This window comes from Schistocerca gregaria, chromosome 1 (assembly GCF_023897955.1).
Source record: "Schistocerca gregaria isolate iqSchGreg1 chromosome 1, iqSchGreg1.2, whole genome shotgun sequence".
NCBI classification, from domain to species: domain Eukaryota; kingdom Metazoa; phylum Arthropoda; class Insecta; order Orthoptera; family Acrididae; genus Schistocerca; species Schistocerca gregaria.
Window position 1 is genome coordinate 1,105,151,106 of NC_064920.1, and position 16,311 is coordinate 1,105,167,416.

Below are 16,311 nucleotides of genomic sequence, written 5' to 3' on the forward strand. Positions count from 1 at the left end.
AAACTAAAGAAGGCAGTGATATTGGGACACTGGGGTCTGGAGTGAAGTCTAACTGGCACTGAAGGTGTTCCATAGTGTTCAGCTCGGGACTCCGGTGAGAAAAGACCAGGAATGTTATTGTTCGCAAGCCATGGGGTCACAGAGTCTGCTTTATGACAAGGTGCATTGTTATGCTGGTACAGTCATCATCTCCCAACTGCTCCACTACACTATTATGTAAAATTTACATGTTGAATAATCGGGTCTACTGCCGGTTGTTTGTGTCGCTCTGGCACAATATTTCGGCCACGTAACTCGTTGCCTTCTTCAGGTGCTCCCTGAAACTGCCGTATTGGGGGATCTTGCACGGACGACTGTCAGAGCACCAGGGAAGTGCCAACACCACAGGAGCAGCGATAGGCGGGCGCGGACAGCGAACGGAGCGCCCGACACAGGACGAGCCTCAGAGAGCTGCCAGAGATGGCGACCAAGTCGAACGCGGACGTCCGAGGGAGCACCGGTGAAGAGACAACACATTACAGGCAGCGCCAGGCGGGCGCGTACGGCAGAGAGAGCACCCTGCGCCCTCTGACCATAAATACTGGACAAGATCCTCCAATACGGCAGTCTCAGGTAGCACCTGAAGAAGGCAACGAGTTACGTGGCCGAAATATTGTGCCAGAGCGACACAAACATCCGGCAGTGGACCCGATTATTCAACATGTCAAGATCTCGCCGGGAAAGCCTGAAGAGTTGCGTGAGTAAAATTTGTTTCTTAAGTGCAATAAGGGGATCACACTCTAAAGACAGAAAACACATCCGCAACGTAACACCACCTCCTCCGTATTTCACTGTTGGCACTACACATGAAGGCAGGTGACTTCCTCCATACTCTACCATTGGTTTGTGACTGAGTACAGAGTGACCATCACTGCAAATCACTCTTTTCCAGCGTCCGCCCCCGGTAGCTGAGTGGTCAGCGCAACAGACGTCAATCCAAAGGTGTTCAATGTGTGGTACGACAGCGTGACAAAGCTATCACGCGATCAAACCAACGTCAAATTGTGTACTCTAACAATTAAGTTTTTATTTTGAGGTAACATATCAATGTCCATGGGTCGAAAACTGCGTTCACCAATTTTTTCTGTTATCAGATCAGTTCCACAGACAGTTAGTGATTCCCCTTTCCATCTTCTCCTTAGATACATGGTATCATCCACGTAACTCTTCCCTGTGTTTCACCTGTAATCGGCAGGCGACGCAGTCTACGACTAGTAACGAAAGATGATTCCTACAGTACGGCAGCCACTGGCGCTGGAGGAACGTCACATTGAATAAAATGTTCTCGGGTTTCCAACCGCGTCATTTGCTTAAAACTACACGAGCTTTCGGCCAAGCACTCCTTGGCCATTGTCAAGTGATATGACTGCCAGTGGGCTGTTGGTGCGCCTTTATATACTCTAGCTGCCAGCTGTGTCGTCATTGGTGGCAGTGACATTGCCATATATGGGCATGTTTTGAGTCGGCGTTCGATGTGCCCTCTTCAACTACGCGACCGATGGATCCCACGCAGCTCTGAGCTGCAAGCCACCGTCTCTATTCAGGGTGTTTGCGGTAATTTTTATTTCAATAGCTTCCTTTATTAAACTCTTCCAAATGCCGCTAGTGCGAGCCACGACAGATGTATCCTCAAATTTTATGTGGTGATCGTTTTCTAACGCATGCTCAGCTAACGCAGATTTCTCTGGATGGCATAGCCGATAATATCTCTCATGTCTCATTCTGGACCTCTCATGTTCTTTCCCGCGTTGTTCCACAGAGCGCACTATTTGTCCGATGTACTTCTGGCTACACTCACAAGATATTTAGTAGACTCAAGGTGTTCTGAGACCTACTGCGTCTTTAACACACACACACACACACACACACACACACACACACGTACGGTAGGTGCAGACACAGCGGAGGGGTATCTGTTGAGAGGCCAGAAAAACGTGTCATTCACGAAGAGGGGCAGCAGCCTTTTAAGTAGTTGCAAAGGCGACATTGTGGATGATTGGCTGATCAGGCCTTGTAACATCGACCAAAACGGCCCTGTTGTGCTGGTACTACGAACGGCTGCAAGCAAGGGGAAACTACAGGGTATACAGCTCTCCTGTATGGTTAAATGATGATGATGTTCTCTTGGGTAAAATATTCCGGAGGTAAAATACTCCTTCATTTGAATCTCCGGGCGGGGACTGCTGAGGAGGATGTCGTAATCAGGAGAGACAAGACTGGCATTCTACGGGTCAGAGCGTGGAATGTTAGATCTCTTACTCGGGCAGGTTCGTCATAAAATTTAAAAGACAGAATGGACAGGTAGAAATGAAAAGGGGAATAATGCGTGAGTGGGTTTAGTAATCAATAAGTAAATAGGAATGCGTGTAACCTACTACAAACACCATTGTGAACGCATTATCGTATCCATGACAGACACGAAGCCCACACTTACCACAACAGTACAAGTTCAGATACCAAGTAGTTCCACAGGTGATAAAGAAACTGAAACAATGTATGATGAGATAAGAGAAATTATTCAGGTATTTAACGGAGACGAAAATTTAATTCCGATGGGGACTGAAATTCGATCGTAGGAAATTGAAGATAAGGAAAGGTAGTAGGTGAATGTGGACCAGGGGAAAAGGCAACTCAACCTTAACATAGACAAATGTAATGTATTGGGAATACATAGAAAGAAGGATCCTTTATTGTATGATTATATTATAGCGGAACAAACACTGGTAGCAGTTACTTCTGTAAAATATCTGGGAGTATGCGTACGGAACGATTTGAAGTGGAATGATCATATAAAATTAATTGTTGGTAAGGCGGGTACCAGGTTGAGATTCATTGGGAGAGTCCATAGAAAATGTAGTCCATCAACAAAGGAGGTGGCTTACAAAACACTTGTTCGACCTATACTTGAGTATTGCTCATCAGTGTTGGATCCGTACCAGATCGGGTTGACGGAGGAGATAGAGAAGATCCAAAGAAGAGCGGCGCGTTTCGTCACATGGTTATTTGGTAACCGTGATAGCGTTACGGGGATGTTTAACAAACTCAAGTGGCAGACTCTGCAAGAGAGGCGCTCTGCATGGCGGTGTAGCTTGCTCGCCAGATTTCGAGAGGGTGCGTTTCTGGATGAGGTATCGAATATATTGCTTCCCTCTTCTTATACCTCCCGAGGAGATCACGAATGTAAAATTAGAGAGATTAGAGAACGCACGGAGGCTTTCCGGCAGTCGTTCTTCCCGCGAACCATACGCGACTGGAACAGGAAAGGGAGGTAATGGCAGTGGCACATGAAGTGCCCTCCTCCACACTCCGTTGGGTGGCTTGCGGAGTATAAATGTAGATGTAGATGGAGATGTAGAATGAAAGGGGAAGCAGCCTAGTAGAATTGTTCACAGAGCATAATTTAATCACAGCTAAGACTTGGTTTAAGAATCTTGAAGGAAGGTTGTGTACGTCGACGAGAGCTGGAGACACTGGAGGGTTTCAGTCTGATTATTTAACGATTAGATAGAGATTTAGAAAACAGATTTTAAAATGTAACACATTTCGAGGGTCAGATGTGGACTCTGACCACAATTTATTGTTCCCTGCAACCGGTTGGCTGAGTCATTCCTATGCCTGAAGAAATTACAAAAAGGTAGGAAATTAAGACGAGACCTGGAGAAGTTTGAAAGAACCAGAGGTTGTCTAGAGTTTCAGAGGGAGCAGTCTGTAAGGCCCACAAACACGATCTTGGAGCGTCTCTTTCTGCAATTCGATACTGTGCGGGACTATCCCTGCCGGCGGAGTTTGCGCACCAAAAATCTTCAATTACTCCACCAGATCTGGCCGACCTGGTCTCACAAGTAAAGCGACACATGGCTGGTCTCTGTGCACTTCTCCCTCTTTCACACTCAACTCCATAATGCACTAAAAGATGGTGAATTTGTGATACACGTAGCCTTCAACTCTCGCAGGTGGAAGGTTCCTTGGGGAATGGCAGCCCATTCATCACGGAGTGCTCCACTCAGGAGGGGTAAAGATGTCGTTCGGTGAGGCCTGGCACGAAGTCGGCGTTCCATAACATCCCAAAGGTGTTCTTTAGGATTCAGGTCAGGTCTCTCTGCAGGCCACTCCATTACAGGGATGTTATTGTCGTTTAATCACTCCGCCACAGGCCGCACATTATGAACAGGTGCTCGATCGTGTTGAAAGATGCAATCCCCATCCTCGAATTGCTTTTCAACAGTGGGAAGCAAGAAAATACTTAAAACATCAAAGTAGGCCTGTGCTGTGATAGTGACATGCAAAATACTAAGGGGTGTAAGACCCCTCCACGAAAAACATGACCATACCATAACACCACTGCCTCCGAATTTTACTGTTGGCACTACACTTGCTGGCAGATGACGTTCGCCGGGCATTCGCCATGCCCACACCGTGCCTTCGGATCGCCACATTGTGTACCATGATTCGTCACTCCACACAACGTTTTTCCACTTTTCAATCGTCCAATGTTTACACCCCTTACACCAAGCGAGGCGTTGTTTAGCATTTACCGGCGTGATGTGTGGCTTATGAGCAGCCGTTCGATCATGAAATCCAAATGGTTCAAATGGCTCTGAGCACTATGCGACTTAACTTCTGAGGTCATCAGTCGCCTAGAACCTAGAACTAATTAAACCTAACTAACCTAAGGACATCACACACGTCCATGCCCGAGGCAGGATTCGAACCTGCGACCATAGCAGCAGCTCGGTTCCAGAATGTAGCGCCTAGAACCGCACGGCCACTCCGGCCGGCCATGAAATCCAAATTTTCCCACATCCCGCTTAACTGTCATAGTACTTGCAGTGGATCCTGAGGCAGTTTGGAATTCCTGTGTGATGGTGTGGATAGATGTCTGCCTATTACACATCAGGACCCTATTCAACTGTTGGCGGTCTCTGTCAGTGAACAGACGAGGTCGGTCTGTACGCTTTTGTGCTGTACGTGTTCCTTCATGTTTCCACTCCATTATCACATCTGAAACAGTGGACCTAGGGATGTTTAGGAGTGTGGAAATCTAGAGTACAGATGTATGAGATAAGTGACACCCAATCACCTGACCACGTTCGAAGTCCGTGAGTTCCGCGGAGCGCCCCATTCTGCTCTCTTACAATGTCTAATGACTAATGAGGTCGCTGATATGGAGTACCTGGCAGTTGGTGGCAGCACAATGCACCTAATATGAAAAACGTATGTTTTTCGGAATGTCCAGATACTTTTGATCACATAGTGTATGTGTGTCCGAGCGCAGTGCCCGTCAGCCCATTCTCTATGTAATTAGTGATCAACTATATTTATGAACTTATAATCAATTCCAGACTATCGTCGGGAAAGGGGGACGGGGAGAGTAAGATGAGGACAGTAAGCTTTACAATATTTTTACCCTCGTGTTTCTGAACCAATTGTGTACATTAATAATTTGAACCAACCATTATAGTATTTTCCATAGTCATTGCAGACTGTACAAACTCCTTCTCCGACGAGATGAATATCGTTGTCATCATCACTGCAATTGACTGATATCGACGAATTTGAGGAATCTTCCAAAAAGTGTTCCTTATAACATTTATTTTTTCTTTTTCTATTAGCCACCTTTTTGGCATTCTGTTTTTCATCTCTTTTCTTTTGGTTTTCTTCTTTCTTCTTTTCTTCGGATTTCTTCTTATACATTCCAGGCTTTGCAATTTCATCAGTGTTAACTTCAGGAGCACAAGACGGTCCAGATAGGCCTACTGCGGTGTATGTGCAATGGCGTCAAAGGGTCGAGCGACTTCTTTTTCATCCAGGGTAACCATTGAGGCATTGTATGGTCTCTGTGCTGTCATCGATGACTCAAAGTCAGACTCAATGAATACTTGGGAATTCAGTGGAATTAATTCCCTTGCTTGAAAGCAGTTTACGGCATTACTTATGGTTGCAACCTTGTTGTATGCTACATTAAATAAGCAAGCAACGTCTTTTAATAGTTGTCACTTGACCCGGATATCGCATTAAGTAATCATCACAAGCCCGGCTGTAGGCAGTTTTAAATGGGCCACAGAAAGCCGCATCCAGGGGTTGCATACGGTGGCTGGTACAGAGGGGAAAACCCAGTAAACTAATAGGTTTTTTTCGACATAATTTGACAATATTCAATGTGACATGTGATGTGTGGTTATATATTAGTATCAGAACTGGGTTTTTCTTGCTTGGTCTTTTACTGTTCACAAAATGTTGTAACCACAGGATAAAGGTTTCAGCGTCCATCCACCCCGGTTCATTACACGCACCTACAGAACCGGGCGTCGAATTGTTTCGCAACCTGCGGAATGTGAAGAAAGGTGGGAGAAAAAGACCAACAGCACTGAAACGGCATGCTGCACTAGAGTTCACGCTGCTTTCAGAAGAACATAATTTGATAATATTTCAAAAAATGGTTCAAATGGCTCTGAGCACTATTGGACTTGGGTGTTGTGTGATGTCCTTAGGTTAGTTAGGTTTAAGCAGTTCTAAGTTCTAGGGGACTGATGACCATAGATGTTAAGTCCCATAATGCTCAGAGCCATTTTGAACTATGGGACTTAACATCTGAGTTGATAATATTTCCTTTTGGGCTTAAGACACTCTAATTTTTAGTGGGAACAAATGGGCAACCAGTTTCCTAAATTTGATGAGGCCCATACTTTTTCTTAGGTAGAATCTGTGAGTACAAATTAAGGAAGCTCCAACGCTAGTTTTGTTAAAGGCTGCCAGACTCCCTGCAGATGTAGCTTCTGGTTTTCTGAGAGAAAAAGCTGAATTTGTCCTTAAAGGTCTGAATGAAGTCTTTATCCATTTCCTTGTTTTCTGTATCAAAAATGGTTCAAATGGCTCTGAGCACTATGGGACTTAACATCTGAGGTCATCAGTCCCCTAGAACTTAGAAGTACTTAAACTTAACTAACCTAAGGACATCACACACATCCATGCCCTAGGCGGTTCCGGACAGAAGTGCCTAGAACCGCTCGGCCACCGCGGCCGGCTTTTCTGTATCGAAGCAGTGTGGACTTTGCAATGTTTCAGCGCACTCAAAGGCGAGTTTTGCAAGTTTTAAGCCGAAAGCTCTTCTGTCCAAGTCCTGGATATATTCCTTGAGGTTTTGCAGCTGTTCATCAGTGAGTGTCCATCGAAACAGTCCGGTGCTGATAGGCATATTCTGAAAAATACATAAATTTTAACTTTTTCGAACGTAATAAGGTAATTAAAGGGCACTATATTTAGCTTTTACGGTCCCTCCAACTTAAAACTGACATATTATATTTAAAACTACTTACTTCTTTCGTGTGTTTCTTGGCGTAACGACGCAGTGTAGCTTCTGGAGCGTTGTACTTTTCGCAGGTGCATACACTGCCGCATCATTCTTCACCCCGTCCACAGCTAGGGTCATAGATTCCTGTGGCAATTGCTGTTTACTGGTCTTTCTTTGACATTTCTTATCCATATTGAATATTCCAAATGAAATTGAAAAGATAATTAAAATAATTTACGAGATGTTCAGATGACATGACGAATTCGGCTTCTGCGCTTGCATGGGACCCGTAGTAACATTATCGAAGACACGCTGACAGCTGCGAACCACCTACATCCCTTCACGCTTGATGTCTTCCCCAGCTACGATGTCATCTTTCAGCAGTACAATTGTCCGTGCCTCAAAACCAGAACCGTGCTACAGTTGTTTGAGGAGCATTATAGTGATCATGTTGATGTGTCGGCGGCCATATTCACCTGATGTAAATCCTATGGAACCCATATTGGTCGCTATCGGGCGCCATCAGCGCGTACCCAAAAATTATCTTCGTAATGTACTTTTCGTATTTCTGGTACACTTAAGTATACATGCAGTTAATAAGGTAGGCTGTGGCGTAATTCAGTAGTCGACTTCAGTTGAAATTTCTGTTTTAAGTAAAATATTTAATTATATATTTTCATGAGATTACATATTTTCTTAAATATTTTACCCACTTCCATTACATAAATATCTACATATTTTGGTTTTTTAGATTGTATAAAAACCTGTGCATGAACAATTAACATTTAAGTTCTGTAAAGAGAAAATTTTTAGTCATTTGTCATCTGTCGTGGTTAGTTACAAGTCATCGACGTAAGTCGAGAAAGGCTGTGGACCCAGAACTCGACTCTGTTCACACAGGAGAACAATCTTCTGCTCTTTATTTTACAAATATTAAGTGAACCATTGTTGACCTTTTCCCTAATCCCATAATGTCCCAAACTTACGTGAAAGTATTGCATGAAGCGCACAATCGAATGTCCTTGTTATATCAAAGAAGATACCTACTGGCCTTTACCTATAGTCTGTCCCCGATAGCGCCTCACACGAAAAAGAATGAACTACATTTTCTGTGGATACTTGCGTCATTACGAGTGGCTAGAAGCTGTGTGTCTGCTGAGTATATCGTTAGCATTTTGTGGTCGGCAAGTTGCCGCGCTTTGGCTGGACTAGGTGATTCAGGTTCGACACTGGGCGGAGCAGCCAGGTGCTGTGCAGAATACAAAGAACAGAAAAGTGCTGGGCGCATCTCTGATTCTTCATAAAGATTACGGGCCATGACTCAACACTACACGTGATGACTGTAAGTCCCTACGATTGAGATGTTTTCAAAATGTTCCATTTATATAAAAAATAGATTGGTTGGTTGATATGTGAAATGGAACCAAACAGCGAGTTATCAGTCCCATCGGATTAGGGTAGAAAGTCGGCCGTGCCCTTTCAAAGGAACCATCCCGACGTTTGGCTACAGAAACTTAGGGAAATCACGGAAAACCTAAATCAGGATGGCCGGACGCGGGCTTGAAGCGTCGTCCTTCCGAATGCGATTCCAGTGTGATAACCACTGTGCTACCGCGTTCAGTGAGGAATAGATTAAGGAAAGAATTCATTCAAATGGTTTCCTACGATACAGAAAACTCAACTGACTGGACGCATCAGTGTAAATGCTGTCATACAGAGATGAACACAGGAATGTCCACTTGAAGGAACACACGCATCATTTTTTTTCCTGTGTGTATAAAGTGCGTATTGATAGAGATGGAAAAATACAGGATGTTGAGGTATGTCAAGCAGACTTCTTGGCGTCGCATGGTGTTGGCTACTACATGGAAAACACATGAAGAGACCAGAAGGAAACATAACACAAGAGCAAACAAATTGAAAGGAAGAACTATATCTAAAGTGCATCGACATATACACTCACTGAGACACCGCAAATCACATTATAGTACTCAATATAGCAAACGGTTATGTTTAGCACAAGAAGTTCATATTCGAAAGCTACACCTATTAAATTTAGAGGAAAATTCTTCAGGCCCTATGTCATTCGAAGAATATCGACTGATTTTTGTGACTAACAGACTTTTTTACATAATGTGATAGACAATCAAATGATTAAAAATATCTGCATATGGAATGAAACTACGTAATTAAAAGCGCTCATACTCAAATTAACCTATCGGACAAAGAAAACAGTAAAGCGATGCGATGTACTCACAAAACTAATACTTCATATACCCCGACTTCTAAGGTGCAAGCCTCTCCAACTCCAAGTAAGTGCTGCAACCTACAGGCATCCGAATCTTCTTCCTGTAATGATCTCTTGGTCTACCTCTATGATATGCCCCCCCCCCCCCCCCCCCGCAATTCATTCTAATACTAAATTGGTGATCGCTTGAAGTCTCATAATGTATCCTGTCGACCGATCCCTTCTTTAGGCAAGCTGTGCTGCGAATGTCTTGTTTCCCCAATTCTATTGAGTATCTCCTCATCAGTTACTGAATCTGCCTACCTAATCTTAAGCATTCTTCTATAGCACTAGCCTTTATTTTCTTCTTGTCTCAACTATTTATCGTCCATGTTTCAGTTCCATACATGGCTACAATCCACACAAATACCTTCATAAAAAACCTCTTAACAGACCTATATCCGATGTTAAGAAATTTCCCCTTCTTCAGAAACGTTTTCTTTGCCATTGCCAGTCTGCATTTTATCCTCTCTGCTTCGGACGTCATCACTCATTTTTTCTGCCCAACTAACGAAACTCATCTACTACCTGCAGTGTACCATTACCGAAGCTAATTCACTCAGCATCATGTCCTTCAATCCTACTACATCCCATTACCCTTCTTTTGCTTTTGTTGATGTTCATCTTATATCCTCCTTTCGAGAGGCTATCGACTCCTTTGAACTGCTCCTACGAGTTGGGCCTCTAAGTTTTTCTTCTCCCTGAACGTTAATTCCTGCTCTAAATTTTCCTTTGATTTCCCTTACTCAGTGCACACATTGAGTAACATTAAGGACAGGCTACAACCCTGTCTCGCTTCCTTCTCAACCGCTGTCTTCTAGTTTCAGTACAAGTTGTAAATGGCCTTTTAGAGGATATGGCTAGATGTTAGCTTGATCGACGGGAATGTTGTCACGCTCTTGTAACAAGCACTTAACAGTGATAAGAGCCGCAATCGAGACATTATCGTCATTGGCTGATATCTAGCTGCGACGGTTGTCATAAAGACGTTGTGTGCGTGTTTCTAGACGCGTAAAGAACACCATGCCGCCGATTGCGTTGCTTCTGTTGCTCCTAGCAGCGTCCGTGCGGTGCGTGACAGGTGAGAACTGCATCTGTTTACTTGTGTGTCTACATGCTATGTTTCACTGTTAATGTGAGAGAAAGGGAATCATTTCTTTATTATACCATATATTAAGGTTTCGTTAATTCATGCTATGGTTAGAAGACTCGGGCGTTGATCCAAGAGGTGGAGTGTCACGGTGACTTGATCTGTTTCGTTCTCCTATCCCCCCCCCCCCCCCCCCCTCCGCCAATAAAAGAGAAATTTCAGTACGGGCATTTATGTTTCTACGCACGTTTTCTGATCAAAAGCACCCAGACAGCCATATTTAATGCAAAATTTCACAGAAGATCTCACGGGATGCGAACCCGCCACCATAACCAGCATTTCAAATCCGCAAGATGCTATCGAAGTAGGATCTTTTGCACTCTCGTTTCAAAACAGAACGCACAAATGAGGACAAGGGAAGAATAGTAGAGATTAACGCATCTGTCAAATCTATAAGCGAAGCATACAACAACTACCGTTATATCTTAGGAACGGATCTGGCAGAGAACCGGAGAAAATTCTGGTCCTACGTAACATCGCTAATCGGGTCTGAGGCTTCCATTCAGCCCCGTGTTGACCAGTCTAGTGAGACAGCTCAGAATTGCAAAACGAAAGCGAAAGTTTTAAATTAAACATTCAACAAATCGTCCACACAGGAGAATCGTGCGGACATACCGTTAATTGACCGTCGGACGGACTGCCTTATGGACGATATAGTAGTAAGCATCTCTGGCGTAGAGAAAGAATTGAAAGATTTGAAAGCAAATAGTTCACAAGGTCCGGATGGAATCCCAGTTCGGTTTTACAGCCTCCATTTATTGTTAATCTCTCGTCCAGCACGAAGTCGCAACTGACTGGTTCAAAAATGGTTCAAAATGGCTGTGAGCACTATGGGACTTAACTTCTGAGGTCATCAGTCCCCTAGAACTTAGAACTACTTAAACCTAACTAACCTAAGGACATCACACACATCCATGCCCGACAACTGACTGGAAAAAAGCGCAGGGGACTCCAGTGCATAAGAAGGACCCGCAAAATTACAGACCAATATCACAATCTTCGCTTTGCTATAGAATCCTTTAACAGATTCTTAGTTTGGATATATTAAACTTTCTTGAGACTGAGAAGCTTATGTCCTCGAAACAGCATGGCTTTAGAAAGCATCGTTCGTGTGAAACTCAGGTTGTCCTTTTTTTTCACATGCTATACTGCGAACTATGGATGAAGGGCTATGGGCTGATTCCATATTTATAGATTTCCTGTAAGCATTTGACATGGTGCTGTTAATAAAGGTATGAGCTTATGGGATAAGTTCTCAGACATGAGAGTGGCTCGAAGACTTCTTAAGTAATGTTGTCCTCGACGGCGGGTACCGTCAGGAGCGTCCCAGGGAAGTGTTATAGTAGCGCTGTTGTACTCTATTAACATAAATGATTTGGCGCACAGGGTGGGCAGCAGTCTGGAGTTGTTTGCTGAGGATGCTGTAAGGTCTCGAAGTTGAGCTACTGTAGGCGGATACAAGACGACGTAGACAAAATTTCTAGTGAGTAAGATGAATGGCAGATAGCTCTAAATGTGGAAAAATGTTAGTTAATGCGGGTGAGCAGGAAGAAGTATCCTGTAATGCTCGGGTTTATTATTACTAGTGTCCTCATTGACACAGTCAAGTCTCCTAAATATCTGGGCCTAACATTGGAAAGCGATATGAAATGTGGGAACTGTGGTATGTAAGAATGTTTCACCTGTGAAGAGGCCGTAAATAGGACGCTGGTGCGGACTGTTCTTGAGTACTGCTCGAGTGTTTGGGATCCGCACGATGTCGGATTGAAGAAAGTCATCGAAGCAATTCGGGGGCCTGCTGCTAGATTTTTAACCGGTAGGTCTGAACAACACGTAAGTGTCGCGGAGATGTTTCGGAAACTGAAATGGGTATCCCTGGAGGGAAAGCGACGCTCTTTTCGAGAACTGCCGTTGAGAAAATTTAGAGAAATAGCATTTGAAACTGACCACCAAACGAGTGTACCGCCGCCAACATACGAGAGTTTACTGAAAAGTAATGCCTCTATCTTCGTAACTCTTCAACAGTTGGCAGTATTGGTATGCGACAGGTACTAGCCTGTTACGTAGCCTCTTCTCTGCAGCTCCAGTTGGCTGAACGGTTGTGTTGTTACAGTGTAAAGTATGGAATACTACACAGACGGTCGCTCAATGTAATTTAAGCAACGTGCAGTCATTGAATTCTTGACAGCAGAAGGTGTCACCCCAAAGGAGATTCATCGGAGAAGGAAAACAGTTTGTGGTGACTGTGCTGATGAGAGTACTGTGCGCCGTTGGGCGAGTGAGTTTAAAGATGTTGAGGCGGGAACATCTGACCTGCGTGACAGACAAAGAGTTGGACGTCCTGCGACAGCAATCAGAGAGTTTCACAAGCAAAATGTTGACAGATTGATTCAGAACGATCGTCGTACAACTGAGAGAGAAATTGAAAGCACAATCGGCTTTTCACAAGGACGTGTGGGTCACATTATTGCTTTGCTTGGCTGCCGGAAGATCTGTGCACGATGAGTACCCCAGATGCTGACTTCTGAAATGAAAGCGCACAGACTTGAAATTTTACCAGGAACTCCTCTCACGTTACGAGAATGAAGACGCACAGTACTTACATCAACACAGTCACCATAAACTGCTTTCGTTCTCTGATAATCTCCTTTGGGCTGACACCTTCTGCTGTCAAGAATTCAATGACTGCACGTTGCTTAAGTCGCATTGACAGACCGTCTGCGCGGTGTTCCATACTTTACACTGTAACAACACAACCGTACAATGGTAAGGCTTCCCGCCAACTGGAGCTGTAGAGAAGAGACTACGGAACAAGCCAGTACTTGCCGAATACCACTGCTGCCATTGACGAGCTACGAAGGTGGAGGCAATACTTTTCAGTCAACCCTCGTACATTGCGCGTAAGGACCACGAAGATAAGATACGAGACATTAGGGCTCATACGGAGGCATGTAGACTGTCATTTTCCCCCCTCTCAGTTTGGAGTGGAACAGGAACGGAAATGAGATTTTCACTCTGCAGCGGAGTGTGCGCTGATATGGAACTTCCTGGCAGATTAAAACTCTGTGCCCGACCGAGACTCGAACTCGGGATCTTTGCCTTTCGCGGGCAAGTGCTCTACCATCTGAGCTACCGAAGCACGACTCACGCCCGGTCCTGACAGTGTGGGCCAGCAGTTGCAGAAAGTGTTAGGGAGTGAGTACCAGGTCATCAGCATTGTGAAGTCTACTGCAGGGCTGGCTCAGGTGACTGACAGCATAGGGGAGTTTTTGTAAGAATTTTAGGAAAGAGGATCAGATAGTGATTGTGAGTGGAGCAGGGAACAGTCTTGATAGGGAGGGGAATATGACGTAGGTGGTGACCTGTTAAAGATGGATTCTCAAACTGGTGGCACTAATGTGCACTTCGTGTAACAGTATCAACATCATGATTGGCCTCATCTTAATGTTACTGTTAGGCGTGTTAACATAGGGCTGGAGAAGGTACTGATCGTGGAGGGCATGGGCCTCATTGCAGTTGTACCACAGGAGGCCATCAGCAGATCGGGTTTCACTAGACGTGGCCTGCACCTCAGGAGGCTGGCAAATCTTACAGGTGGCAGTGTAGTGGGTGCTGGTGGTATCACGCAAGGAAAAATTCCTTTAGTAGTTGGTGTTAGAGCTGCACCTCTTTTAGATTGAAGTCAACTGATCGCTATACCTGCTTAAAGTAAGTCCCTCTAGCAAAGGATTCACCTTCAGAAGAGATCAGGTATCCAAGTAGAGAATGATTTAGCATATTTCATCAAAATGTAAGAGGTATTAGAGATAAAGTTTGTGAAATGTTGACTCTGACATTATTGGTATATCGGAGCATCACTTAAATAATCTGACAATTCAGAGGCTTCCTATACCAGTAAACAGATCAGCTGGCTGTTTTTCAAGAAGTTCTTTGCAGATTTGGGGAGTGGTCACGTACGTAAAAAAAAAAACTGTAATCAATTTGAGTCCGTAAATATATCACGGCACTGCACTGAACAGGTATTTGAATGTTGTGCAGGGGCAACTGAGTTTAGTTTCACTAATCTTCTAATTGTTGTTGTTGTTTGTCGGTCCCATAGCTCAAGCTTCAGAGGGGTTTTGATTCACTTTATAGGAAATACCAAAAATTTGTTATATATGGTGACTTCAATATTAATTTTGTATACAATTGTGCACGAAAAAGGATGTTGCTGGATCTCCTAAACTAATATGTTCTGATGCAGATTGTGTTTTTTACAACCAGGTTGCAGGGAAGAGACGCACAGCCATCGACAATATTTTTAATCTTTCGGCATTACTAGATGGGCATTCTATTAGTAAAAGGGTGAATGGCCTTTCAGATCATGACGCACAAATTTTGACACCAAAACGCTTTTTTACTTAAACAAATGTTACTTATAATTACAAACTATGTAAGAAAGCTAATCCAACGGCAATAGAGGGTTTTTTAAACCTCGTCAAAGAACAAGAGTGGCAGGATGTTTATAGTGACGATAACATATATGACAAACATAATTTCTCATGCTCTTTGAGACTTTCTTTCCATTATAACATTCTAAACAGAGTGGGTGGCTGACTAATGGCATAAGGATATCATGTAGAACAATGCAAGATTTATATCCAATTTGGTAGAAAGTCACAATCAAGCTACAGTAGCCCATTACGAACACTATTTTAAAGTACTGAAAAAAGTTATTAAAAAGGCAAAGAGTATGTGGTAAGTAAATAGAATAGCTAATTCACAGGATAAAATTAAATTCATATGATCCGCTGTGAAGGAAGTGTCTGGTCAGCAGCACAAGGTTCACGAATAAAGTCAGTTCATAGCAAAAATATATCTGTTATTGGTAAGTCAATATGTTGTTGTTGTGGTCTTCAGTCCTGAGACTGGTTTGATGCAGCTCTCCATGCTACCCTATCCTGTGCAAGCTTCTTCATCTCCCAGTACCTACTGCAACTTACTGTATTCATATCTTGGTCTCTCTCTATGATTTCCCCCCCCCCCCCCACTCTTCCCCTCAATACTAAATTGGTAATCCCTTGATGTCTCAGAAGATATCCTACCAACCGATCCCTTCTTCTAGTCAAGTTGTTCCTCAAACTCCTCCCCAATTCTATTCAATACCTCCTCATTAGTTATGTGATCTCCCATCTAATCTTCAGCATTCTTCTGTAGCACCATATTTCGAAAGCTCCTAATCTCTTCTTGTCCAAACTATTTATCATCCACGTTTCACTTCCATACATGGATACACTCTATACAAATACTTTCAGAAATGACTTCCTGACACTTAAATCTATACTCGATGTTATTAAATTTCTCTTCTTCAGAAACGCTTTCCTTGCCATTGCCAGTGTACATTATATATCCTCTCAACTTCGACCATCATCAGTTACTTTGCTCCGCAAATAGCAAAACTCCTTTACTACTTTAAGTGTCTCATTTCCTAATCTAATACCCTCAGCATCTCCCGACTTAATTCGACTATATTCCATTATCCTCGTTTTGCATTCGTTGATGTTC

General features: G+C 43.6%; 1 protein-coding gene across 1 annotated transcript in view; it reads left to right on the forward strand.

Moving 5' to 3' along the window:
* The first annotated feature begins 10,623 nt into the window (after window positions 1-10,623).
* Window positions 10,624-16,311, forward strand: part of LOC126282825 (trypsin delta-like) — a 53,998-nt gene continuing 48,310 nt past the window's right edge. The window contains exon 1 of the mRNA XM_049982224.1: window positions 10,624-10,698. Coding sequence (XP_049838181.1) covers window positions 10,641-10,698 — 58 coding nt within the window. The 5' untranslated portion in view covers window positions 10,624-10,640. The remainder of the gene's footprint in view (window positions 10,699-16,311) is intronic.